The sequence below is a fragment of the Callithrix jacchus genome, chromosome 1 (assembly GCF_049354715.1).
Source record: "Callithrix jacchus isolate 240 chromosome 1, calJac240_pri, whole genome shotgun sequence".
Lineage (NCBI taxonomy): Eukaryota > Metazoa > Chordata > Mammalia > Primates > Cebidae > Callithrix > Callithrix jacchus.
In genome coordinates, this window is record NC_133502.1 from 189,770,413 (window position 1) to 189,797,783 (window position 27,371).

General features: G+C 50.6%; 1 protein-coding gene across 6 annotated transcripts; it reads right to left on the minus strand.

The window, feature by feature from the left end:
• Window positions 1–11: 11 nt before the first annotated feature.
• SEPTIN3 (septin 3) lies at window positions 12–25,296 on the minus strand. Of its 6 annotated transcripts, none has more exons than XR_013520904.1 (12): window positions 25,058–25,296; window positions 19,562–19,753; window positions 15,028–15,156; window positions 13,930–14,011; window positions 13,491–13,628; window positions 11,284–11,401; window positions 9,651–9,746; window positions 6,332–6,428; window positions 5,628–5,750; window positions 4,152–4,203; window positions 3,788–3,881; window positions 12–1,324 (listed from the first exon to the last, which is right to left on the minus strand). XR_013520904.1 is itself a non-coding variant. In XM_035266058.3 (11 exons), exons 1-11 carry the CDS (start codon window positions 25,065–25,067, stop codon window positions 1,259–1,261), a joined length of 1,074 nt encoding a protein of 357 aa, XP_035121949.1. In that variant the 5' UTR covers window positions 25,068–25,296; the 3' UTR covers window positions 12–1,258. The 6 variants fall into 6 exon arrangements, 2 of the variants coding, with proteins under 2 accessions (XP_035121949.1, XP_035121948.1); XR_013520902.1 differs by having other exon boundaries at window positions 6,332–6,431; XM_035266058.3 differs by lacking the exon at window positions 5,628–5,750.
• Between the last annotated feature and the right edge of the window lie 2,075 nt (window positions 25,297–27,371).

Sequence of the window (27,371 nt, forward strand, 5' to 3'; positions counted from 1 at the left end):
ACACCAGGCAATTACTGTTCAAACAGCAGTGTTTAGTTGTACAACACATAAAGTCTAGCAACATTTACAGGACCAGTTTGAGTGTCTGTTTGCTTATTTTCATTTGGGAAATTTAACTGTAATGTCACCGTAAGATTGGCTGGGACTGGTAACATTTAAGAAATGGGTCGTTCTTGCATCCCCTAGGCGTGGGCCTCTTGCTCCATCAGGACTTGGTTGTAGCTGAATGGCCCACAAGTCACCAGCCTTTGAGCAAGTTGTGTCCAGGTGGAGACAGGGAGGGGGTGGGCAAAGGGGACTTCTATAAAGACACAGTGTGTGGGGCAGTGGCAGTCGACATTCGCAAACATTCATGCATCTGATGGGGGGCTTTGCCCTCCCTTGGGTATTTTCCATTAGCCTATAGTGACCACCTGTGGCCAGGCTAATTCATTACTCACATTAATGGGGAAGGGGTTGGGTGTAGGAGCAGGTAGGGTAGGTGGGAAGAGATCCCTCTTATTGCTGAATGGACAGAAGGGTGCTAGTTTTTCCTTAGAGTGTACATATTGTGGTTTTCTGCGGGTTTGTGTGTGTGTTTGGTTTTTGTTTGTTTGGACATAGGAAAGTCAACTCCAGCAATGTCTTCTTAGGAAAACCACTCTTTCTCAGTGGCTACGTTATGAGGTGGGGAGGATGTACAGCTGCACTCTGGGCCAGCCACAAGTGGTGATTTTTAAAAAAGTGATCCTAGCCCTTGCTCCCCAACATCTATAGTGACCCACCCTCATGAATTCTTTTAAGCAATGAAGGAGACACCCTCGTCCCACATTGGGGCTCACACAGCTGATCTCAATGAATCTGGCAAGCAGAAAAATTGCTTTCTTGACCCTTTAAGGAAGCCAAGAATAGCTCATGCAGATGAATGAGTAGGGAGCAATGCCATTGCCCTTGGAGATGGTTACAAGTAGCTGGGGTGGGCCTGCAAGGGCAGAAGGAGCTCTTGATGAGTTCTTTTGCCCTGCAGGTGGCCTGGGACCGGCTGACACAGACGATGCGGTAGGGCAGTGCTGGCAGAATCCCACTCCACTGGGAGGAGAGGAGTGGTTTGGATAAGTGGAAGAAGCAACTGTCCTAGAGGCAGCTGGCCCCTCCCACCTACTGAGGGCTGAGAAGGACTGTGGTGGTGAGCTGGACAAGCACAGCACTAAAAAGGGCTTGGCCCTGCAGCAATAACAGCTGAGAGGAATGGAGGGAGAAGCAGCGCTTGAAATGGCCTTCATTCAGCAGTGGGGCAGGGGGTGGCTGGCACAGGTGGAAGGACAGTGCCCAGGAGGCCTTCTCCCTGCAGGGGGGGTTGAGAACGGTTGAGGGTGTGGAGACCAGCAGCTGGCAGCAAACATATAAAAGACCTTCTCCATGGAGGCTGAGATCATGGTTTGGGGTGCCAGGCACCATTCCTATTCAGCCTCTCCAACACCCACCTCCCATACCCCTAGATCTTCCCCTGCTGGTCCAAGGTCTCCATATAGGACTGCTTCTCTGGCAGCCAAGGATCCCTGTTCTGTTGAAATGTAGTAACCTCTGGGCTGTAGCACTGTTGTTCTATCCTGACAGGAGCCTATCCTGTAACTTTGTGAGCAGGGGAGGATGAGGGCTGGGTTGGCAAATAAGCCTCCAGGAAGGACCAAGACCATAGGTTTGAGGTCACACCACCCCCCTTTCCCCTGGTCCATTGAATCTTGGGTCTTAAGTCTGTGTTTTTTTCCTAGCACCTTAGTGATAAAAGACTGGGATTGTAAGTGCTGGGATTCATAGAGGACCAGTGAAAAACCTCAGCTGAACCAGGAGATGGAACAGGAGGTTGTATGAGGCTATTGTAAACAGTTTCACTTGGTGTTTTCCCTTTCCTAAGGCTAAATTGTTTCCCCGGCCCCAAATTTCATCAATCTTACAGATTAAAGGAAAAGAGTAACTTACTTGTACAACAAACAGGGGAAATATATGCATTGATAAATACAGGGCTTCGGGGAGAGACAAGAGAAGCCTAAGTGTATGAAAATGGGTATCACTGGGACTGTCTGCAGGAGTCAGGAGGAGAGGGAATTAGGAAAAAGCAGAGAAAGACATACATGTAATTAGCTTCAGCACGAAAGTGACAGGGACTAAAAAAGAAAGAGGTCATGTTTGAGGCAAATGGAACAACAGAGAAGCCTGCTTAAAAGGGAGAGAAGTCGATGGAGAAAAGGGAGGTGTGGTCAAAAATCTGTCTCTGAAGCCAAATCACTAAGACAAGTAATGTATATTGTTTCTGATACTTCTTTAGAATTAGTTATAGAACTTAACGTCCCCACAAAAAGTTGTCTCGCCTGACCAGCATGCGTGCTTCCTTTAACCAGACACTGGGAACTCCATCACTCACTGTGTTTCCCTCTTCACGTTGGCTGCCTGTGAGCTCAGGGCTTGTTCAGGTGTTTGACTACAGAAACTTTCTTTCCGCTCCCTATCTTTGGCTCAGTTTCTCTGGCAATCTCAGTTTATACTGTCCTGTACTTTTTTTTTTTTTGAGACAGTCTCGCTCTGTTGCCCAGGCTGGAGTGCAGTGGCGCCACCTAGACTCACTGCAACCTCTGCGTCCTGGATTCAAGCAATTCTCTGCTTCAGCCTCCCGAGTAGCTGGGATTACAGGTGCCCACAACCATGCCTAGCTAATTTTTGTATTTTTAGTAGAGACGGGGTTTCACCATGTTGGTGAGGTTGGTCTCGAACTCCTGATCTCGTGATCCACCCGCCTCTGTCTCCGAAAGTGCTGGGATTACAGGCGAGAGCCACCGCACCCAGCCTGTCCTGTACTTTTGTGATTTTATTTGAAAGCAGACTAAAGTCATTTCTGGAAGCAGACTGGGCATAAATTCTAAATATAGGAATGAACCTAAAGTAGATTCATCTAAAAGGAAGTGAAAGATGTCAGAGACAGGCAGGAGAGAGGGAAAGAAAGGAATGTATGAGGAAAGGAGGGGAAGGGAGAAAGAAGACAAAGCAGGAAGCAGAGACAGGCACTGGCCTGGGAGCAGAGGCCATGTGAGTGGACAGCAGCAGTAGGCTCTGGTGACAGGTGGTGGCTTTGGGACAGTGAACACAACACAGACTGAGGGTGGAGCTCCACTCTTAGGCACTGATTCTTTCTGTAAGAACCCAGCTCTGGCCTACTTCTCTGCCCTCTCATGGCCTTCCTTTTCCCAGGAAGCTCCATCCTAACCCCAGACCACCCCCAATTTACAGAGAGGGTTGTCCTGAACTCCCTGCCCCCTACTCAGGTCTAGCTCCGCTGCCACCTATCTTGGAGAATCTCTATAGTCCCAGTTTGTGTGCAGGTTCCAAGAGAAGAGTTGCCTGTGGCTCACCTGCTCCCAATACTTTTAAATGAAACCTCCCCCAGATCTCCTGAGTGAGGCAGAGGGCTTTGTTTTGGGACACAAGGAAAGGAGACAGATAATGGACAGGCATGGAGGAACCAAACTTGCAAGGGACTCTCCAGGGAGGGCAGTGAAAATACCTCACCCCTGCATGCACACACACAGGCTCTTACTCTCCCTCACTCACACTCACACACACACACATACACATACACACAACATAGACAAGATGCTCCACAAATACCAGAGAGGCCTGTGGGACAGAGTTGAGAGGAAGAAGGTGGTTGGTGGTGGTATTTGGGATGTGTGTGTGTGAAGTGGGTATGTATGATGACACAGAGAAGGGGTCATCATGGGTTACTGTCGTGGCTTCCCTCTGTGTCCACGCTCACCGGAGGGAGGCCTCCATTGTCATTGAGCCGCTTGGCCCTGTAAGTCTCATAGTGGATGTTGTGTGTCACTTCCTTGAGGTCCTGGAGGTGGGTCCTAGAGGACACAGGGTGAGAAGAAAAAGGATGAATCAGGGGCAGGAAGAGGAGGTGGTGACATACATCACTTCGAGGGACTGGACCCAATGACTGGGACCCACTCCCAGGATGCTTCTACAGCCCCTTCTGGTTTGCAACAGGAGCTGGAACTGAGGCAGAAAGCTCTGTCACAGAGACCTGGAGACACAAGAGGTGAATCTGAACAGACAGACCCTGACCCCAAATAATTTAGCCTGCTATCTGGACAGGGGGAGGGGTGACATCTTACCTGATGACAAAGTCTCGAAGCAGGGCAAACTCACAGTGGTTGAGGTTTTCCACTATGAACAAAACAAAACAAAGCAAAGCAGGTAGTCAGTTCATTAATGCAGCAGCACCCAGGAGGTGAACTTCTGTTCGGGTCACGGAGGCATTTAGGAGAAAGCTATGGGATGGGTTCTTCTGTAACCCTTCCAGAGGTTTGCTTACTTGGGTGCACTGGATTTGATTCATTGAACAAATGTTTACTAAGCAGCTACAATGGGCACAACACTCTTCTAGACGCTGTGGAATAACAACTAAGAGGGACTATTATTTTTACCATTTTGCAGAAGAGAAAACTAACATGGATTCTAAGAAACTGGCCAAGGCCTAAGATACATTTCACATTCTTAAGAAGCTTATAATCCAATTGGAAGTAACACAGAGAAAATAACAATTGAGCCATGTTATTTTATTTTATTTTGAGACAGAGTCTCACTCTTGTTGCCCAGGCTGGAGTGCAATGGCATGATCTCGGCTCACTGCAGCCTCTGCCTCCCAGATTCAAGCAATTCTCCTGCCTCAGCCTCCTGAGTAGCTGAGACTACAGGCATGTGCCACCATAGCCGGCTAATTTTGTATTTTTATTTTAATAGAGACAGGGTTTCTCCATGTTGGTCAGGCTGGTCTCAAACTCCCAACCTCAGGTGATCCACCCTCCTCAGCTTCCCAAAGTGCCGGGATTACAGGCATGGGCCACTGTGCCTGGCCCAACTGAACCATTTTAAAAAGGTCATGCACTACATAATAAATCCAATTCAACATATACTAAATACCTAGTATCTGCAAATCACTGGCCTAGCGCTGTTGGAACACAATGAGGATTAAGACATGGTGCTGGGCACCAGAGCTCATGCCTGTAATCCCAGCAGTTTGGGAGGCCGAGGCAGGAGAATTACTTGAACCCAGGAATTTAAGATCAGCCTGGGTAATACAGTGAGACCCTATCTCTGTTAAAAATAAAAATAAAGCTGGGCACAGTGGCTCACACCTGTAATCCCAGCACTTTGGGAGGCTGAGGCGGGTGGATCATGAGGTCAAGAAATCAAGACCATCCTGGTCAACATGGTGAAACCCCGTCTCTACTAAAAATACAAAAAATTAGCTGGGCATGGTGGCACATGTCTGTAATCCAAGCTACTCAGGAGGCTGAGGCAGGAGAATTGCCTGAACCCAGGAGGCGGAGGTTGCGGTGAGCCGAGATCGTGCCATTGCACTCCAGCCTGGGTAACAAGAGCGAAACTCCATCTCAAATAAATAAATAAATAAATATAAATAAATATAAATAAAATTGCTGGGTGCAGTGGCTCACGCCTGTAATCCCAGCACTTTGGGAGGCTGAGGCAGGTGGATCACCTGAGGTCAGGAGTTTGAGACCAGCCTGACCAACATGTCAAAACTGTCTCTACAAAAAATACAAATATTAGCTAAGCATAGTGCGCACCTGTGGTACCAGCTACTCAGGAAGCTGAGGCAGGAAGAATTGCTTGAACCCAGGAGGCAGAGGTCGCAGTGAGCTGAGATTGTGCCACTGCACTCCAGCCTGGGCAACAGAATGAGACTCCATCTCAAAAAAAGAAAAAAAAAATCTGAGTCTGAAATCAAGTTTCACCACTAACAAATTATGTGACTTTGGGCAAGGCTTTTAACCTGAGCTCTGGTGCTTTGGTGCCTTATATTCTGAGAACAGGAGCATGCGCCCTCCTCCCTTCATAGGGTTATCATATTGAATGAAATCATTAAAGTGATTCTTTGACCACTTTCAGAACCATCAAGACCCGCCCAAGGTCACATCCATTCATAATAAAATGGAAATGGCAACACCTGAACAACCCTCCAGCAGTCTGTCAGATCACATCTTCCTTCCTATGAAAACTTTCTCCAGGTTTTCCAGGTCTTACTAAACTCTCCATGTTCTGAACTCCTTTGATACACCAAGTCAGTGCACCCAGTCAGGTGCTACATTGGTCTCTTGTTAATCCTGCCTGTAAGCATCTTCTCAATGAGACTGTAAGCTCCTTAAGGGCAGAATCTGGCTGGCATTCATTTCATGTGTCCTGAGACAGTGCCTTGATCTATAGATGCTTAATAAATGGTGACTGGATAACTGATCAGCAATGAGTTCTTCCAGAAGATGCAGTGAATTACCTTCGATGATCCCCCATGGAGTTTTTCGGCCAAGGACCCTCTTGCCATTCACTTGGTACTCCTTGTCACTTCCCACCACAGCAAACGGCATGCTCTCCTGCTGTACGGGGCAGAAACACAAACCAGACAATGTGCACCGTCATCCTCCAACAACCTGGGTATCCAGGAGCAGGACGACCTATGGTCCTGTGGCCTTGAACCACACTCTTCTGATGCTCATTCAGAGATACCACTGATGGCAAGGGCAAGGCTCAGCCGATTGAAAAGAGCACCACACTCAGAATCAGGAGTCCTGGGTCGAATCCCGATTGTACTACTACCCGGCTGGTTAACCTCAGGAATCAGCTCTCCTTCAGCTGCAGAGCGCTTCATACATTTTTTTTTGAAATGGAGTTTTGCTCTTGTTGCCCAGGCTGGAGTGCAATGGGACAATTTCAGCTCATTGCAACCTCTGCCTCCTGAGTTCAAGTGATTATCCTGCCTCAGCCTCCTGAGTAGCTGGGACTATAGGCATGCACCACCATGCCCTGCTAATTTTTATATTTTTATAAAATAGAGAGTATATTTTTATAAAGTAGAGACAGGGTTTCGCCATGTTGGTTAGTCTGGTCTGGAACTCCTGACCTCAGTTGATCCACCTGCCTCAGCCTCCCAAAGCGCTAGGATTACAGGTGTGAGCCACTGCACCTGGCTTTTATTTTTAAATGGAGTTTCCACTCTTGTCACCCAGGCTGGAGTTCTCAGCTCACTGCAACCTCCACCTCCTGGGTTCAAGCAATTCTCCTGCCTCAGCCTCTCAAGTAGCTGGGATTACAGGCACCCACCACTGTGCTCAGATAATTTTCATATTTTTAGTAGAGATGGGGTTTCACCATGTTGGTCAGGCTGGTCTCGAACTCCTGACCTCAGGTGATCTACTTGCCTCAGCCTCCCAAAGTGCTAGGAATATAGGCGTGAGCCAATGCACCCAGCCACTTCATACTTTTCATAGTGCTTTACATACGCTTACTGATTTTGAACACCTCTGGCCTAGCAAGGACAGACAGAATCCCTCTTAAACAAGTCCACCCAAGCAGACTCACTGATGCTTTACACCATCTCTGTGAAACCTACTACTGCAGATGCCCAGGCCCTCGGAACTCTCAGAGCTCTAGGCTACTTCCTGGTGTACAAAAGCCAGACCTGCTCCACCAGGTGGGATGCCTGTTCATCAGGAGCCAGCTGTTTGTTCCCAAATCTATTTGCCTGATGTGTACTTGTTATTGTAATTAGATAGACTGAAGCCAGATGCCTGAAGAGAGTTGATTCTCTGAAATTTAAGCTGAATGTTTCAGAAAGACTTGATAAAGGTGAGTTGCTTTGGCATTAAAGGTGGGCTTCTCCTCAATGAAGAGGCCTTGGTGCTTCAGGAAAAGAATGTGTAATGAATGTGATGAATATGTTTTGTTTTGCTTTGGGCAGGTGAGTTATTGTACACACCTTAGCGGATTCTGAGTTCCATGCCCATTGTCCTGCTTATATATGTTTTAAATTATTTTAACTTAGTAACTTCTTAAAATATTTATTTTTAAACATTTAAGATTTGTGACCAGGTGCAGTGGCTCATGCCCGTAATCCCAACACTTTGGGAGGCCAAGGAGGGCTGATCACCTGAGGTCAGGAGTTGGAGACCAGCCTGACCAATATGGAGAAACCCATCTCTACTAAAAAAAAAAAAAAAATACAAAATTAGCTGAGTGTGGTGGTGTGTGCTTGTAATCCCAGCTACTTGGGAGGCTGAGGCAGGAGAATCACTTGAACCTAGGAGGCGGAGGCTGCAGTGAGCTGAGATCGCATTACTGCACTCCAGCCTGGGCAGCAAGAGCGAAACTCTGTCTCAAAAAAAAAAAACACTTGTAAACATCATTTTAGAGAATGATTTCCTCGCCTCAGAGAACTTTTTCAGTTAATTGACCAACTACTGGTCTCAACTACTTCGGATAAGGAACTTCTACTAGTTTATCCACTCAATGGAGGAGGAGACTCAAGACCAAAACAGTGAATAACGTTATCTCAGGGGAGAGAGCAAAGCCCAGCCTAGTTCCCAGCTTTTGATGTAGAATCACAGAACTGTAGGAATTTAGAATTGAGAGGGACCTTGGAAATTATGCAGAATGATAGATTCCAAGCCAAGTTCATGGAGGATTAAGGTTTCCAGCAGGTACCCTACAGGCTGCTGAGGAGGCAGGGTTCTGTGCCTGTCACTTAGCCAAAGCAGCTCTGATTCTGTTTTGTATATTGGAATTCTGAGATTTATTCTTTTTTTTTTTTTTTAAGATACAGTCTTGCTCAGCTGGGTGTGGTGGCTCACACCTGTAATCCCAGCACTTTGGGAGCCAAGGCGGGCAGATCACAAAGTCAGGAGTTCGAGACTAGTCTGGCAAACATGGTAAAACCCTGTCTCTACTAAAAAAATACAAAAATTAGCTGGACATGGTGGCACGCATCTGTAATCCCAGCTACTAGGGAGGCTGAGGCAGGAGAATGGCTTGAACCTGAGAGGCGGAGGTTGAAGTGAGCTGAGATCACATCACTGCACTCCAGCCTGGGCGACAGAGCAAGACTCAGTCTCAAAAAACAAAAAAAAAGATAAGGTCTTGCTCTGTCACCCAGGCTGGAGTGCAGTGGCATGATCATGGCTCACTACAGCCTCAACCTCTGGGGCTCATGCAATCCTCCCACCTCAGCTTCCGGAATAGCTGGGACTACAGGCACCTGCCATCACACCTGGCTAATTTTTGAAGTTTTTGTAGAGACAAGTTTTTGCCATGTTGCCCAGGCTGGTCTTGAACTCCTGGGCTCAAGTGATTCTCCCATCTAGGCCTCACAAAGTACTGGGATTACTGGCATAAGCCACCATGCCCAGCCAATTTTTGGGGGGGAAAAAGCCCATAAGTCACTCACTTAGTCTAACCCCTGCATTATATAGAGAAGAAACTGAGGCAGAGAAGAAACTGAGGCACAGATTCTCCTGAACCCCAGCACGATGCTCTTCCTGCCCACTGCCCCTCCCATCACCCCACATACTGTTTCTGCCAGACCTTGTGAGGGAAAAGGAGGCTTTTGTGTGGTCTGGGGATGGAAGGCTTTCTGGGTACAGGGAGCCCTTCTGTGAGTTCACAGTCCAGGGCCAGAGTCCTCCCCCACCCCCCATATCACTTCTGGTCTGTGTCAAGCAAGGTGGGGGAAGAGTACAGAAAGGGAAAAGACAGATGCCCATGATACACATCCCAGAGGTCGAAGGGGGCATCTGTGGAGGAGCAGTGCCTCAGGCACCCACCCTGATTTTGTCATTCTCTGTCTTATCCTCCAAATCCTCATCAAATTCCTTCTGTGGGTAGAATTCAATGCCATTTACTTCAAGCTCCTTGCGAACCTGGAGGCGGGGAGAAGAAGCAAAGTAGCCAAGTGTCAGGATAATGGAAAAGGGGTGTGTGCACCTGTGTGTGTGAGCTGAGGTCAGAGAGCAGAATCCAGCCTTGGATAACCCAGTCATCTCTGAACTCTGACACCCTGAGCTGCAATAAGATTGTGAATAAATGCAAGCCCCAGTGATACAATTACAGCTTAGCCTGAGAGGAGGAAGAGGCCAGGAGGTGCAACTTCAGGTCCCAGGCGCCTCGCAACCAGCTTGCTCATCTCAAGTCCACAAGACTGGGATTTGCACAAGAGCCCAGCTGAGCCCACTGGGGAGTGCTCAGACCCCTGCATGTTATATTCCTGATTGCAAGGAAGAAAGGCGAGGCTCCCCCTACTCCAAGACTCTCTGTTTGCCCTCTTTCAAGGTTGACTTAAGTCTTGCCTTCTCCAGGAAACCATCCAGGACCTCTTCATTGTTCTATTTGATTGTAAGTTTCTTTCTTTCTTTCTTTTTTTTTTTTTTTTTTGAGATGGAGTCTCCCTCTATCCCCTGGGCTGGAGTGCGGTGGTGTGATCTCAGCTCACTACAACTTCCACCTCCTGGGTTCCAGCAATTCTCCTGCCTCAGCATCCCAAGTAGCTGAAATTACAGGTGCCCGCCACCACACCCAGCTAATTTTTTGTATTTTAGTAGAGATGGGCATTTTACCATGTTGACCAGGCTGTTCTTGAACTCCTGATGTCAGGTGATCCACCCGCCTCAGCCTCCCAAAGTGCTGGGATTACAGGCTTGAGCCACCGCGCCCAGACTTGTAAGTTTCTTAAAGGTAGCAATTGTCTTTTCATTTATCTCCAATCCCACCTCCTCAACCTTATATATGCAGCGCAGGGCTGAGCTTATAGAAGGTGCCAGTGAGGACTAGTGGCCAGTTGACTCACTAATTAGTCTAGTCCTTCAAGTAGGGTAACATTTTTTTTTTTTTGAGAAGGAGTTTCGCTCTTGTTACCCAGGCTGGAGTGTAAAGGCGTGATCTTGGCTCACTGCAACCTCTACCTCCTGGGTTCAGGCAATTCTCCTGCCTCAGCCTCCTGAGTAGCTGGGATTACAGGCACGCACCACCGTGCCCAGCTAACTTTTTTGTATTTTTAGTAGAGACGGGGTTTCACCATGTTGATCAGGATGGTCTCGATATCTTGACCTCGTGATCCACCCGCCTCGGCTTCCCAAAGTGCCGGGATTACAGGTGTGAGCCACAAGTAGGGTAACATTTGAGGAGTGATTTCTCATGTTCACAGTGATATGTGTATTCAGTGGTATTCACAGTGGGGAGGGCAGGAGGAAGGCAGGAGGAGCTGCACCATCTATTCTTCAGCAAAGTCCCCAGATACCACCAACCTCAGCCTCTTGAATGGTTAAGTAGGAGCTGGGGTAGAGAACGGGGAGGATTGACAGAGGGGGCAAAGGCAGAATGATGAGGGCTAGGAGGTGGACTGAACCCAGAAGAGAGAAAGGAAGGGATGGGAGCAGGAAGAGAAGATGGGGGCCTTCTCACCCTTTGCTTGAATTCACACTTCTCCTCCAGGGTCATGGTGTCAGCCTTAGCGATGACAGGGATGATGTTCACAACCTTGCTGAGGTGTTTCATGAACTCAAGATCCAGAGGTCGCAAGCTGGGGCCCAGAAAAAGCAGGATTGTCAGAGCCACCTTGTCCTCCCCAGCTCACCCACTGCCACCACTCCAGGGCACCCTCGGGAGAAGACGACTGGGCTGGGCATCTGGCTGAGGCCAAGAGGCTACTGCTCTCCTCTCCCATACAGCCCCACTGCCTTGCTGTCTGCAGAGCCACCTCACCACCTGTCTTTTTCTTCTCCAGTTCCCATGCAGAGCCTGCCTCTCTTTAAGTCCCTCAAACCACCCCTTCATGACATCTTTTCTGACTTAGGGATTTCTTTCTACTGGGAGGATCTGTGGACTATTGTCTCTACTCACAGGTCCTCGCATGTGTGTCTTTTTTCCTTTTTTGTCTGTCTCAAAACAACAACAAAATGACATTTGTCTGTGTGTGTGTGTATGTGTGTTTTCTTTTGAGACACGGTCTTGCTTTGTCACCCAGGCTGGAGTGCAGTGGTATGATCCTTGGCTCACTGCTGTCTCGACCTCCAGGCCTCAAGCAATCCTCCCACCTCAGCCTCCAGAGAAGCTCACACCACAGGCACACACCACCATGTCTGGCTAATTTTTTAATTTTTGTAGAGACAATGTCTTGCCACGTTGCCTAGACTAGGCTTGAACTCCTGGGCTCAAGCGATCTTTCTGCCTTGGCTTCCCAAAATGCTGGGATTACAGGCAAGAGCCACTGCACCCAGTGTGTATGTCTTGTTCTGCCTATCGGACAGTACTTCTTGATGGGTCTCCTCCCAGCCCCCAGAGTTAGTCCTGCATGGTCAAGTTGGGGCCCTTGCCCTCCCTACAGTCTGACAGCCTATGCCCCTACCCTGCCTCAGGCTCTGAGACCCCAACTTGGCTCTATTTTGCAATCTGGGGGACTCATTAAGTCAGGCTATGTGATGGTTCATTCTGACTGAGGGTCGAAGCCTCAGGAGGGATAAAGCCAGCCTCCTGTTGAGTTCCTGAGCCTGGTCCAGAGGTCTTCTTTTTTTTTTTTTTTTTTTGAGACAGAGTTTCGCTGTTGTTACCCAGACTGGAGTGCAATGGCACGATCTCGGCTCACCGCAACCTCCGCCTTCTGGGTTCAAGCAATTCTCCTGCCTCAGCCTCCTGAGTAGCTGGGATTACAGGCATGCACCACCATGCCCAGCTGATTTTTGCATTTTTTAGTAGAGATGGGGTTTCACCTCGTTGACCAAGATGGTCTCGATCTCTTGACCTGGTGATCCACCCGCCTCGGCCTCCCAAAGTGCTGGGATTATAGGTGTGAGCCACCGCGCCCGGCTCAGAGGTCTTGCTTCATCTCTCTCCTCCCCCCACCATCACTGCCTGCTTCCTACAAAATTTGGGGCCTACCTTGCTTGTGCCATCCTCTGAAGAACTTAACCCTGGCCCAGTAGCTGGGCTGAGTAATGTTTGAGGCCCCCTCCCCCCATCTCTGTAGGAAGGTTGCTGGCTTGCCCCCTGCAATGTCCATTCTCTGCCTGTTCGCAGCACTTCCTTCATGGGGCCTACCTGTCACTTACAATCAAGAGTTCCCAGCACACTTGTGTGTGTCTTATTCTGCCTATCAGACAGTACTTCATGACAATGGTTGGACTTTATCTCTGGACACACAATGCCTCACTCCAGGCTGGCACCTTCCAAATGCCTATAGCTGGGTCCCATACCCCTGGAAACACCAGCCCCAATCCAGGAGCCCTGCCCTGCCCTATTTCACCCTTCTTGCTGCTCCCCCCAACTCCAGTCCAAAGCAGGTATTTGGTGAATAAATGAAGTGCCCTCTTCTCACATATATCAACTCCTCTCTGCTGGTATAGTTGTGCCATGCTGCTGGGACACCAGTGGGAAGATATTGGTGGCTGATGCTGGACAGCTTGTGTGTGTGTGTGTGTGTGTGTGTGTGTGCTTCTCCTCGCAAGAAAGTCAGATCTCCTCATGGAAAGTCTGAGGAATCCCAAGGTCATAACAGTATTCCAGCTCACCTGGCCCTCCCTAGCTGAGTCACGGTATGGATCATCCAACCCAGAATGGGCACAGATGATGCGAACCAGACCAGGCCTGGCAATGGGGGTGGGGTTGGTACATACGAGTGTCCTGTGGGGGAGATGAAGTAAAGGCAGCAGTGGACGCGAGTGTCAGGGATGCGTTTCTTCCTGGCGATATTCACCTCCTCCTTCAGGAACTTCTCGTATTGCTCATTGATGTACTTCTCAATGGGCTCCCAGCTAAGGGTGGGAAAAAGTAGATAGATGCGTCAGAAGAACAAGACTAGGGCTCAGCTTAGGCATGGTCCGGTAGCAATCTCCTTCCATCCATCTCATTCCCTGGTGGGCCTAGGATACCTGCTGCCGGATTCCCCCTCAGCCCCCATATGGATGGCTTTCCTAGATGGTTAGCTAGCAGGGGCGGAGCTCCCCAGAAATTGCAGAGCATGGAGGGTGCAGATAGTTCTCAACGTGAATGAATCTGCATCATAGTATCTTCCCAGCAGTCTTTAGGGCAAAGATCTCAGAGGCAGACATATACCAGTTTTCATTGTTGATTTGGTCTCCAAAGCCCGGGGTATCGATGACGGTCAGCTTCATTTTGACACCACCTTCCTCTATCACTGGGGGTGAAAAGAAAATGTACCAGAGAGGTCATTCCTACAGCTGACCCTAGGTACCTGGCAGCCTACTAGCTAGGGAGACCCAGGCCTGTTCTTCAGGATCAGTTACTGGAAAAATCAAATTTAGGGCCTTTTCTATCTTGATATCACGGCTCATGCTGTTCCCTGTAACTGGAATCTGGAATATCCTCTCTCTGCAGTGGTATAATCACAGCTCACTGTAGCCCCAAACTCCCAGGCTCAAGCAATCCCCTCCCCTCAGCCTCCCCAATAGCTAGGACTACAGGTGTGCACCATCACACCCAGCTATTTCTTTTTTAAGAGACAGGGTTTCAGCCTGGCACGGTGGCTCATGCCTGTAATCCCAGCACTTTGGGTGGCTGAAGAGATCACAAGGTCAGGAGTTCGAGACCAGTCTGGCCTATATGGTGAAACTCCATCTCTAGTAAAAAAAAAAAAAAAAAAAAAAAAAATTAGCTGGGCATGGTGGTGCATGCCTGTAGTCCCAGTTACTTGGGAGGCTGAGGCAGAAGAATCACTTGAACCTGGGAGACGGAGGTTGCAGTAAGCCAGAATCACACGACTATACTCCAGCCCGGGTGACAGAGCGAGACTCCATCTCAATATAAACAAAAAAATAAAAGAGACAGGGTTTCACTGTGTTGACCAAGATGTTCTCAAACTCCCTGCCTCAAGCGATCCTCCCACTTTGGCCTCCTGAAGTGCTGGCTCACAGGCATGAGCCACTGCACCTACCCTCTCACCTCTTTCTACCTGTCTAAATCCTACTTGGCTTTACCATCCAGCTCAAGTCCTACCTCCTTCCATTCTAGCTCCCTGTTCTCTGTTCCCTGAACCAGCAGTCTAAGGACTTTACTTCAGAGTGCAATGCTCAAGTCTATTCTCCTTAAGGTTGCCTTTCATTGGTCCTATTCCTCAATAAACCCCATTCTTTCCCCTTTGCAGCAGAGGCACTCATTGAACAAAGCCCATAGGGGTCCCTGCCTGGTCCTCACCATGCCCGATAGCTTTGATCTCCACCGTCTTGGGGATCTTCTCCTCCCGGTTCCAGCTGGAGGCCTTGCGGCTCACTTGGGATTTGAAGAGCGTGTTGACCAGTGTTGATTTGCCCAGTCCACTCTGGCCTACAGCAAAGCAGAATGAGAAGATAGGGAGACTCTGCATCCAGCTTCTGAGCCTAATACCTCCCCATAAGCTTACAGAATTCTAGAGCCATCATCCAGGCCAGCACCTTGTCTGACCACTCACTGGGGGATGGCCAGGCTGAGTAGGGAGGGCAGGCAGGTGGGAATGACTTCCTGCTTACTGCAGAGAGCCTGAAACACCAACTGGATTCCATATTCTCTTCTTCCCAGAGCCTGAGGACCACTGGGAAAGAAGACAACCTCTGCATATGTGTAGTGTCATCGTTTTCTGTTTTGGTGTGATTCAGCTTTTTGCTTAGGTTTTCACTTTGTTTTTGTTTTGAGATGGAGCCTTGCTCTGTCACCCAGGCTCGAGTGCAGTGGCGCAATTTCAGCTCACTGCAACCTCTGCCTCCTGGATTCAAGTGATTCTTCTGCCTCAGCCTCCTGAGTAGCTGGGACTACAGCCTTGTGCCACCACACCCAGATAATTTTTGTTTGTTTGCTTGTTTGTTTAGAAGGGATGCGGCCTCACCATAATGGCCAGGCTGCTCTTGTACTTCTGACCTCATGATCTGCCAGCCTCGGCCTCCCAAAGTGCTGGGATTACAGGCATGAGCCACCAAGCCCGGCCGGTTTTCACGTTTTAATGATACTAAAATGATAAATAGAATTAATAGAATTACTTTGTATCCTGACACTGCCTCACAGTGCATATTACACATTCATATTTGTGAGTCAAATTCATCTGTATATCAGCCCTGTGGATCCTGAAGCAGAACTATCTTTATCCTCAGTCGAAATGGTCCCAGAGAGATGAATCGTCTTCTAACAAAATATGTGCAGAGCAACATAACTAATAAATGCAAGACCAGAAAATTTAACCCAAAGAATGTCTTGGCTCTATAGCCACTCTTCATTCTAAGGTAGTGGTTTTTAGATTGTGCTCCCAGAAGCCTTAGTGTCCTGTGAAAATACCTGCCAGAGAAGGCACTGTGAGAGGCAGAGGAGGCTGGGCAGACAGCCTCTGCCTCCACTTCCTTCTCCATGGCTCCCTTTTCACCTGTTTTCCACAAGCATATCTGTTGAAAATTTCATTTCAAGGAAAAGTTTCATGGCGAAAGAGCATTTGAAAACCACTGGTCAGTCTGGGCACAATGGCTCACACCTGTAATCCCAGCACTTTGGGAGGCTGAGGTGGGCAGATCACTTGAGGCCAGGAGTTCGAGACCAGCCTTACCAACATGGCAAATGTCTCTACTAAAAATACAAAAATTAGCTGGATGTGGAGGCACATGCCTGTAGTCCCAGCTACTGAGGAGACTGAGGATCACTTGAACCCAGGAAGTAGAGGTTGTGGTGAGCCAGGATTGCACAACTGCACTCCAGCCTGGGCAACAGAGCAAGACTCTGTCTCAAAAAAATAAATAAATAAAAGAAATCCACTGGTCTGAGCAGTGCTTCTCAAACTTCAACTTGTACGAGACTCCCACGAGAAAGACTTGCAAAGAAAAAGCAGCCTCAGCATTGCCCAGACACTAGTGGGGAATGCAGACTCTCAGCCCCTACCCGAGACTTTTGATTCCGAATCTGCGTTTTCACTGGGCTTCCAGAAGAGTCATGTAGACAGTAATTGATTATATTAGAAAAAGAACTAGGCTAGGGGACAAAGGCTTAGAGTTCCAGACCCACCTGCGTTGTTTTCCCCGAATGCCCTTGGATTAGTCATACCTTGGTTTCTTTACTGATAGGATGGTAAGAAGAGAGGAAATTGGACAAGACCAGGGATGGTAAATAAGGTGCATTTCTCATTCCTGCTGATGAGCTGGTAGTAGCCACCTAGATCATTATGTTAAAAAGGCTACATCTGGGCTCAGCACTGAATGTGTGCCATGACTAACTGGCAGTCTGCCATGGGCACCACTGGGGAGAGAAGTAAGTGGCTCATGGATCTTGGATTTGCCATGCTTGCTCTGAGATTTCAGTTTTTTTGAGATGGAGTCTCGCTCATCATCCAGGCTGGAGTACAGTGGCATGATCTCCACTCACAGCAACCGGTGATTCTCCTGCCTCAGCCTCCTAAGTAGCTGGAACTACAGGCACATGCCACCACATCCAGCTACTTTTTGTATTTTTAGTAGAGACAGGGTTTCACCATGTTGGCTAGGCTGGTCCCAAACTCCTGACTTCAGGTGATCCACCTGCAGCTCCCAAAGTGCTGGGATTACAGGCGTGAGCTGCCGCACCCAGCCTCTGAAATATTTTCTTTTTTCTTTTTTTTTTTTTTTTGAGATGGAGTTTCACTCTTGTTACCCAGGCTGGAGTGCAATGGCGCAATCTTGGCTCACCGCAACCTCCACCTCCTGGGTTCAGGCAATTCTCCTGCCTCAGCCTCCTGAGTAGTTGGGATTACAGGCACGCGCCACCATGCCCGGCTAATTTTTTGTATTTTTAGTAGAGGCGGGGTTTCACCATGTTGACCAGGATGGTCTTGATCTCTTGACCTCGTGATCCACCCGCCTTGACCTCTCAAAGTGCTGGGATTACAGGTGTGAGCCATCTCGCCCAGCCGAGATGTTTTCTAAGAGCATTCATTCATTAATAATTCTTAGGTACCAAGTGCTGTCCTAGAAGCTGGAGGTATTGTGGTAAACAACACATCGGCCTTTCCATCAAGGAGCTGTTCAGTGTGCGAAACCAAAACATAAGCAGGCAATTATAGTATGTTGCAATAACCACTATGAAAGATGGTAACCACCGGGTATGGAAACAGCATTGCAAAGGGAATCCAACCCAGTCTCTCCGAGACCAATGAAGACTTCTAGAGAAATGCAACTAAGCTGAAACCTGAAGGTGGATTTCAAGAGTCATGAGTTCGGGCCGGGCGCGGTGGCTCAAGCCTGTAATCCCAGCACTTTGGGAGGCCAAGGCGGGTGGATCACGAGGTCCAGAGATCGAGACCATCCTGGTCAACATGGTGAAAGCCCATCGCTACTAAAAATACAAAAAATTAGCTGGGCATGGTGGCACATGCCTGTAATCCCAGCTACTCAGGAGGCTGAGGCAGGAGAATTGCCTGAACCCAGGAGGTGGAGGTTGCGGTGAGCCAAGATTGCGCCATTGTTACCAGCCTAGGTAACAAGAGTGAAACTCCATCTCAAAAAAAAAAACAGAGTCATGAGTTCTAGCCAGAAGGAACAGCATATGCAAAAGCTCTAGGGTAGGAAAGAGCATGGCATGTGGAGGGGCACTGTCCCTTATGAGTGAGGAGTAGAATGGTAGGTGAGAAGTGGTCATGCTAGGCCCATTAGCATGGGAATGCTAGATGAGTTGGACCGGTAGCAGCCCGATAGTCTAAGAGTTTAAACTTATCCTAAGGTTAAAGGAGAGTTATTACAGAGTTTTAAGCAGGATGGGTGACTTGGTAAGTTTTGCAAGGTGGACAGATTATTTGGTCACTGGTGGACAAGGGACTGGAAAGGAAAGGAGACAGAGAACCAGGAGGGTTGCTGCTACTCTGAGTGTGGCCCGTAGCGGCCCAGCTGCCAGGGCCCCTGAATCATTTGCTACCAGTTCTCGAAATAAGAAGTCGGCCTCAAGAGAGAAATCTACCATGTCATTGAGCACACTGTTTAGCTCAGCTGAGGTATTTTATAGCAAGACTTTCCAGATGATTTATACTCTGGCCCAAGCATGAGCTGAGCTTATCTTGCTGCAAGTCAGCACTTTGACAGCACAGAGTCAGGTGGCCACAGCAAGCCAGGTGAGAGACCTGGCTCAGTATAGGGTGGCAGCAGGAGAGAGAAGAGAAGTGGGCAGACATAAGAGATGTTTACAGGTAAAATGGATAAGACTGGATGTCTGAGTAGATTGGAGGACGAAGGAGGAAGAAGACAGAAGGATGACGCCAGATTCCTATTTCAGCACTGACTAGACATCTCACTGAGATGGGGTAAAGGTCCCTTCCTACTCTTACATTCTGTGACACAGTGATGCTCCTCAGTGACAAAATCCCTGGAAATTCAAAGTTTTAAAGCACTACAAAAGATGAGAAATAAGACCACCCTTCATCCAATCCTCCCACCAGCTCCCAGAGGTAGGAAAAGACATTGATGATTCTCTCATGTCACAAACCCAAAAGCAGGCTCACCGTGATGATGGGGCTACCTGTGCACACCCAACTGGTGATGGGGCCAGGCTGACATCCACCCAAAGCTCCTACCCCTGGGTCAGCTAGTCTCAAGGGGAGCAGGGGGGTCAGGCCTTTGTGATCAGCATGGTGAAATTCTCCCTTCTATAAACAGCTCATCTTAGGAGAGCCAGGATCACAGCCATTCAGGGGAAAGAAATGGGATCCTCAGTGCTGCCCGCCAGCAGGCCTGCAGCAGCCCATGGCCTTCCGTACCAACAACCATGATGTTGAAGTCGAACCCAGTCTTCATGGTCTTCTTCCGCATCTGCTCGATGATGGTGTCAATGCCGATGTAGCCCAGCAGGTTGGAGTTGATGCTCATGGGCTTCATAGGCACCGCTGGCTTAGGCCTGGGCTCAGGCACCAGCTCTGACATGGCTGTGTCCGTCCTGGTCTCTGGGAGCCCTGCAGAGACAAGGTGGGAAGGGTCAGAGGGGTGACAGGAGGACAGCAGAGGTCACATGGAAGCCATGGTATTTTTCTCTTGCTACAGAATCATACAAAGTTGGGCCTTAATGGAAGGGATCTTAATGTCATCCAGTCCAGGTCCCTCATTTCATAGACGAAGAGACTGATGCCTGGAGGAGAAAGAACTCACCTAAGAACACAGAGCAGGTCAGAGGCAAAATCTGGGCCAGTGCCAAGTTCTCTGGTTGCTGGGCACTTTTCTTTTTTGAGATGTAGTTTTGCTCTTGTTGCCCAGGCTGGAGTGCAGTGGCACAATCTCAGCTCACTGCAACCTCTGCCTCCCGGGTGCAAGTGATTCTCCTGTCTCAGCCTTCCAAGTAGCTGGGATTATAGGTGCCCACCACCATCCCTGGCTAATTTTTTGTATTTTTAGTAGAGACGGGGTTTCACCGTGTTGGCCAGGTTGTTCTCAAACTCCTGACCTCAGGTGATCTACACGCCTCAGCCTCTCAAAGTGCAGGGACTACAGGCGTGAGCCGCCACACCTGGCCTGATGAGCACTTTCAAATGCACCTCACTGCTCCAAAGCCCACATCTCTGTGTCTAGCCCAGGGGCTTCTCCATCTTGGCACTAATGACGTTTGAGTAATTCTTTATTATGGGAGGCTGACACGTGCATTACAGGATAATTAGTGTCATCCATGACCTTAGTAGCCCCCCAGGTTGTGACAACCCAAAATGTGTCTACATAGTACCAAATGTCCCCTGGAGGCACCACTGCTCTGCCTGAGAACCACTGGTTTAAGAAGTATCTGGGATATTCGGACCTGAGTCGTGCCTCCCTCCTTGAATAAAGGGCAAAGACTTTTTAGGATCCTGCCCTAACATCTATTGACAGTCACTGACCTTGGCTGCTTCATCTTTTAGAAGCAAACAGGGAGGCTGGGTGCGGTGGCTCACTCCTGTAATCCCAGCACTTTGGGAGGCTGAGGCAGGTGGATCATCTGAGGTCAGGAGTTCAAGACCAGCCTGGCCAACATGGTGAAATCCAGTCTCTACTAAAAATAATAAAAATTAACTGGGTGTGGTGGCAGGTGAGTGCCTGTAATCCCAGTGACTCAGGAGGCTGAGGCAGGAGAATCACTTGAACACAGGAGGTGGAGGTTGCAGTGAGCCAGGATTGAGCCATTGCACTCCGGCCTGGGCAATAAGAGTAAAACTCTGTTTCAAAAAAAAAAAAAAAAAAAAAGCAGCAGCAGCAAACAGGTCTACCCTTCTCTGAAGAGTGGCCATCACTCCTATCTCTTAGCCTTGGTGTCCCCTCTGTGCCATGAGCACCACTGCAGAGTTGAGGTGTCTGTACCTGGAGGAGCCCCAGATACCCTCCCAGTTATTGTTCTGAATCTGTGGGACCAGCAGGGAGGGGATGAGAACCAGATGAGGCGGTCACTTGCCCAAGACGACACAGTGTACTCTTGGAGTGGTAGATGGCAGATGAAAGGGAAGGCAGAGGAACCAGCCCCTCCCCAGTGGGGAAGGTCAACATCCCCCTGGGTCTAGTGGATCATGGGTGTGTTCACACACAGGAGAAATCTGTGGGTTTCCTTCTCAGGCCACTGTCCACCAGGGTAGGTTCTAGAAAAGAGCACCTCCATTTCCCCATCTATACAATGGGGGTGTGGGGTGAAGTGGAAAGAGCCTGGCTCTGCTGCTTGTTAGCTTTGTGGACTTGGGAAGACCACCTCCCCACTAAGAGCCTTTGTCCTCCTCCATAAAATGGTAGGATCATCACTAAGACTGTGGTGAGCATTTGTGAGATGTGATGCTTAGAAGCACTGACCAATGGCCGGGCGTGGTGGCTCACGCCTGTAATCCCGGCACTTTGGGAGGCCGAGGTGAGTGGATCTCCTGAGGTCGGGAGTTCGAGACCAGCCTGGCCAACACGGTGAAACTCCATCTCTACTAAAAACACAAAAAAGTAGCTGAGTGTGGTGGCAGGAGCCCTTAATGCCAGCTACTTAGGAGGCTGAGGCAGGAGAATCACTTGAACCCAGGAGGTGGAGGTTGCAGTGAGCTGAGATCATGCCATTGTACTCCAGCCTGGGAAACAAGAGCAAAACTCTGTCTCAAAAAAAGAAAAAAAAAAAAAAAAAGCACTGAGCAATATCTTACAGTCCCAGACCCTTTTTCCCCTGTCCCTTTCAGGTCTGTAGGGGAAATGAAACAATGCATGTGAAAGCACTGGTTAAAGGGAGGTGTCCCCTGATGCTAGTTACACAACCCTGGTTATTGGACTCCATGTACTCTTGAGGACACCTTCCAGCTCTGCCGTTCTAGAATCCTATGGTTCATGACTAACACCCTGCAGAGTCTCAACCTTACAGGGAGGCCTGATGGAGCAGCAGATGGGCGGGAGAGAGAGAGGACAGCAGTTTTCCCTTCCCAACCCTAAACCCAGCCAGGAGTCTGCTCTCATTACCCTCCACCTGGTCCTTCCACCGGTACTGGCAAGACCCTCTCTCCCGATGGAAAACTGTTCTTTCTTCTGTCATTCCCAGGCACAGCCAAATCTGCCAAAGCCTCAGGACCCCCCCAGGGTCTGGCATGGCTCCCTCTTGCTTCCCAGGAAGCTGTTGCCAGCCAGGCAGCTCCAGACGGCAGCAAGATTGGCTCAGCCCTGCAGCAGCTGACTCTCAGCAGCCTGGCCCTGCTCCTCCACTCTTGCACGTGGCTCACAGGCCCCACTCAGCACACCTGCACTGGGACCAATGCCCCATTTTTCCTGCCCAGCTGTTCACACAGACTGGGCCTTTCCATTGCCCCTCACGCCTCTGCAGTTGAGCCCATTTTGTCTTAACCTGTGTTATGAGATAGAGCCACATGGTTGGGGGGGTTGTCTTATCCCCATTTTACAGACTTGGAAAATATGTATTGTATTTACTTATGAGAGGTACTGCCAAGATTCTTACAAAGTGTGTGTTCTCACCATGGCCTGCTCAGTTCTGGCCTATCAACTGCAGCATCCTAAAACAGCACACCCAAAAGATAGACCCTGATCAAGAGAGGGTCCTACCAGAGTCCCAAGCAGCGTCTAGGGGCTACTGCAGGCCGGCTGCAGGACCAGGACCTGGAGATCTCACTTTCAGTCCTCCAGCAAGCACCTATAAGCACCCATTGTGTGTACTGTACAGAGCGCCTGCTGGCAAGTCAGCCTTCCCACCACATGCCAATGACATGCCAGTCACGTGCTAACAAGCCATCCATCAGCCACAAGTATGGCACATGTGTGCGGGTCACTGTGCCACAAGCTTTGCTGGAAGATCCCATCCCCCCTCCAACCCCTGGCTCACTACTGCTCCTCCTCCTCCTCCTCCTCCTCCTCCTCCTCCTCCTCCTCCTCCTCCTCCAGCATTCAGCTCCAGTGCTACTCCCAGGAAAGCCTCTGCTTTGCTATCTGATGTGGATGGCCCTCTTCTATGCCCGCTGCAGGTATTCTGTTACTCTTCACATTCACTCATTCATTCATTCCATCCCATCCAGGCCATTTCATATGCTGTCAAATGGGGGCCTATACCAGCCAAACCCTAGACTAAATGCCAAGGACACTTATGTACCCTAGACAAGGTTGTTGTCCTCGAGGGCCCACCATCTGGTAAGGATGCCTGACAAATACACGAAGACCTCTGGGGCACACAACGAATGCTGCTCTTGAGCTAGATTCTGTAGCTCCATCCTCTGCCCCTATAGCTCTGCTGGTACCACCATGTCAACCTCAGATGGGCAGGTGACCCAGGCTTGAATCCTGGCTGGGTGACCCTTGTGAGGCTCATTTTTCTGCTGAGAAAAGTAGGGATAGAACCTACCTTGCAGGATTGCTATGAAGGTTATATAGAAGCAAGGATGTGAGTTACCTGGCACAACTATGTGCTAGTTCTCACCCTTCTTTAGGGCAGGGCCATGTCTTATTGATCTCTGTGCCCCAGTCTACCTAGCATACCACTCATTCAGTCATTCATTCAGATCATGAATGAATAAATGAATGAATGAATGAATGTGTGAATGAGAGCTGCAGGGTGAGGCAGGTGTCAGAGACCTGCCTTTCTCTTCCCTTGGATGCTTCTCCCCATGCAGAGCACCTCACCTTTCTCTTCCCTCAGATACTTCTCCCCATGCAGAGCAGCTGACCCCCAGAGAGCAATGGCTATTGTCTCCACCACAGTCAAGGGGGTAGAATTGTTGAGACCTCCTCCTTCCTCCGAAACCAGGATTGGAGGGGGGCTCCCCAAGGGCGGGGAAGAGCTCAGGTTGGGTTCACAGCAAGATGCAGCTCAAGTCTGCCATCCTGTCTAGAGGGTCCTTGGGGCCCCCTCAGCTCCTGGCTCTCCCAGGGCCCCTGGAGAAGGGGGATCTGCCTCCAGCACCCTCTGCCAGAAGCTACCTGCCCCATCAGTGCTCCAGGGAGAGGCACCATCCACCTGACTCAGGGTGGCCAAGTCCCCCCAACAGAAACAGCCTCTCCATTCCCATGCTAACCAAAGACCCTGGCACTTCCTTTTACAGGCAAATGAATGGCTTTGGCTTTGTCTGGCCCAGAGACCCCACCCCTCTGTTGGGAAGGTGGTAGCTGGGGGAGGGGACCTTTCCAAAATACCACCTGCTTAGTACAGGCCCCCCACTTTCTTCTGCCCTGAAGGGGGATCTTCCTCAGCCCCCAGCAGGCCTCAAGACCCCACCACCACCCACAGAGGCAATTCCAACCCACCCCAGCTCCAGCCCTGGGCTCTGGGAAAAGGAATCACGAAAGCTCCCTGGGTTCTTTCCCAATGGCAGGAGCGGAGGGCCCTGGGACACCCCTTCCCCCATCCCAGTCCTCTGGAGGCCAACGGGTTCCCTTGGAGACCACCAGCTGGTGCCTGTCTCAGCGTGTGCCTGTGGGGGCTGGGAGGGAGGGGACGTATGTGTCAGTGCACAGGTCTCTCATACGGCTGGCATGGCCCTGGCACCTGTGCGTGGCCTGTGTGTGTGGGTGTCTTGGTGTACTCCAGCGTGGGGCTTTCTGTGCGCATCTGGGTCCCTGCTTGCGTGTCCGTGGGTCCCTGCGTCTCCCCACGTCCTGTGTCTGTTCTCTCCGAGACTGTCTCTCTCGAGGTGGGTGCCACTGTGTGTGCGTGTGTCTGTGCATCTGTCACCGCGCGTGGGCTCCTATGCGCGGAAACCCTCCCCCGGGAGCGCCTCTGGCCGCGCTGGCCGGGGCCGCAGCCCACTCCTGGCGGATGCCGGTGGCCCTGCCGGCCGCCCTACCTTTGGACATGAATCCTCCTTTGTCTCCGTTCCTCCAAGGAGATGCTCCCGGCGCGGGGCTGCAAGGCTGAGCGGGGCGCGGGCTCCCTCGGGCCGAGCGGCCCCTGCAGCCGGGCCTCGCCCCTCCGCTCTCTCCGCCCACCCGCCCGGCCCGCGGCCCCGCCGCGCCGCCCCTGCGCCCCGCGCCGCCGCGCCCGCCCGGGACCTCGCCTCGGCTCGCTCGGCGCCGCGCCGCCCCTGTCCGCGCGCACGGTTGTCGCCGCCACCAGCCGCCGCCGCTGCCACCCGCACCACGTGACCGCGCGCCCGCCGGCCCCGCCGAGGGCCCCTCCCCTTCCCGCACGCGGGAACGGGCCCCGGGTCCCGGCTGCGGGAGGCCCAGGAGCCGCGCACGCGGGCTCCAGGTGCCCGGCCCGGAAAGGTTCCCGCATCCCAGTCCCTTCTCTCCCGCTGCGTCAGCTCCGGGCCCCTTACCCGCTAGGCTGCTGTGGGGCGGGGCGGGGGGGCGCAGGGGACCAGTGGCAGCTGCGAGCGGCCGTGCGCGCGCGTGAGTCACGCGGGGGTCGGAGTGTTGCGCGGGCGCCTGTGGAGCCCTGAGTCAGGGGCCCGGGTTCCAGGCCCTTCTCCGGAATGATGAACCAATAACCTTGAACCAGCCAGGAACTTGCCTGAGCCTCAATTTGTCCATTAGAAAAAAATTGTATGCATTCAGTGGACACTAATGGACAGCTTATTGCCAGGCCCTGGAAGCACAGGGCTGAGGACAACCATCCCTGTCCTCGAAGGTTCTGGGTCTAGTAGAGGAAACAGGAAGCTCGAATGTCCTAATGCAGTGGCTGGGGTTCACGCAGGGGACTGAGGGTGCAGGCAGGTGGGCACCCTGGGGAGAGGGGACTTGGAAGACTTCTTGAAGGAGGTGAGGGCGGAATGGAAAGGCAAATGGGAGGGAAGAAGGGAGAAGGAGAGGCATTCTGCTAAGGGAGGGCAGCAGAGGTAAGGGGGCCCAGGGGTGAGAGCTGCTTAGTGCTGGTGGACAGCCCACAGCCCTTGGTGTGGCTGAAGCAGAGAAAATTCCAGACAGGTATGTAGAGCTAAATAAGAGGCTGGAGAAGTCTGCACGCAGCCTTGGAAACTGGACTTTAGGAGAAGGTAATGGTGAGTCACTGACGAATATGAAGCTGAAAGTGCTGCCATTCAGTATGTGAGTCCCTGCAGCAGTTGTGTCTGGACAAGGGTGGAGCCGGTGGGTGGAGGGTAGACTCCTAGGGGCAGAAGGATGGAGAAGAGGGGACAGCCAGCCAGGTACTTGAGTACTGAGGAGGTAAATCAACAAGGTGGGAAGTAGATTGGATGAGATGGCAAGAGAGAGATGAGGAAAAAGAGGATACTCGGGTTTCTAGGCACTGGATAGAAGGTAGGTGATGCCTGTAGCTGAGAGAGTGAGATCAGGGAGGCAGGAGTCAGTTCACGAAGAAAAGGGCGGCCGGGCTGGGCGCGGTGGCTCAAGCCTGTAATCCCAGCCCTTTGGGAGGCCGAGATAGTCAGATCACCAGGTCAAGAGATTGAGACCATCCTGGCCAACATGGCGAAACCCCATCTCTGCTAAAAATGCAAAAATTAGCTGTGTGTGGTGGCATGCACCTGTAGTCCCAGCTACTTGGGAGGCTGAGGCAGGAGAATTGCTTGAACCCAGGAGGTGGAGGTTGCCATGAGCTGAGATTGTGCCACTGCACTCCAGCTTGGCGCCTGGCAACAGAGCAAGACTCTGTCTCAAAAAAAAAAAAAAAAAAAAAGAAGAAGAAGAAAAGGGCTACCCTGGACATGCCCGGGAGACATCAGGATAGATAAGCCTAGCAGGCTGCTAGCTGCCCACATTGGCACTTGAGACAGGGCTGGGCTGCAGATGGAGGGAGAGCCGAGGTCTCATAGGGAGAAGTGAAGACCAGAGCTTAGGTGAGGTGCCCAGACTGAGTGTGGCGGGAAGCAGGGAGAGGGGTCTAACAATCTGAAGACTCAATTCTGCTGTGAGACTGGATGCCTTCCAGGCACCTTTCCAGACCTAGAAACTCTGAGCTCTTGAAATGCTGGGAATGAGGCTGCCCAAAGTAGAAATTCCAAAAACCTGGATTCCAATCAGCTTACTGCTACCAGCCAGCTTTGATGTGACTTTAGGCATGTCACAGGCTTTCCAAGACCAAATGAATGTCCAGCCCTTGTGTTGGCCTATTTAGTGTTCTGTGTAGGACTTCCATATGTACAAGGCTCCAACTTACCTTTCAGGATTAAAGGGCTGGAGGTGGGGGACCAAGAAAGA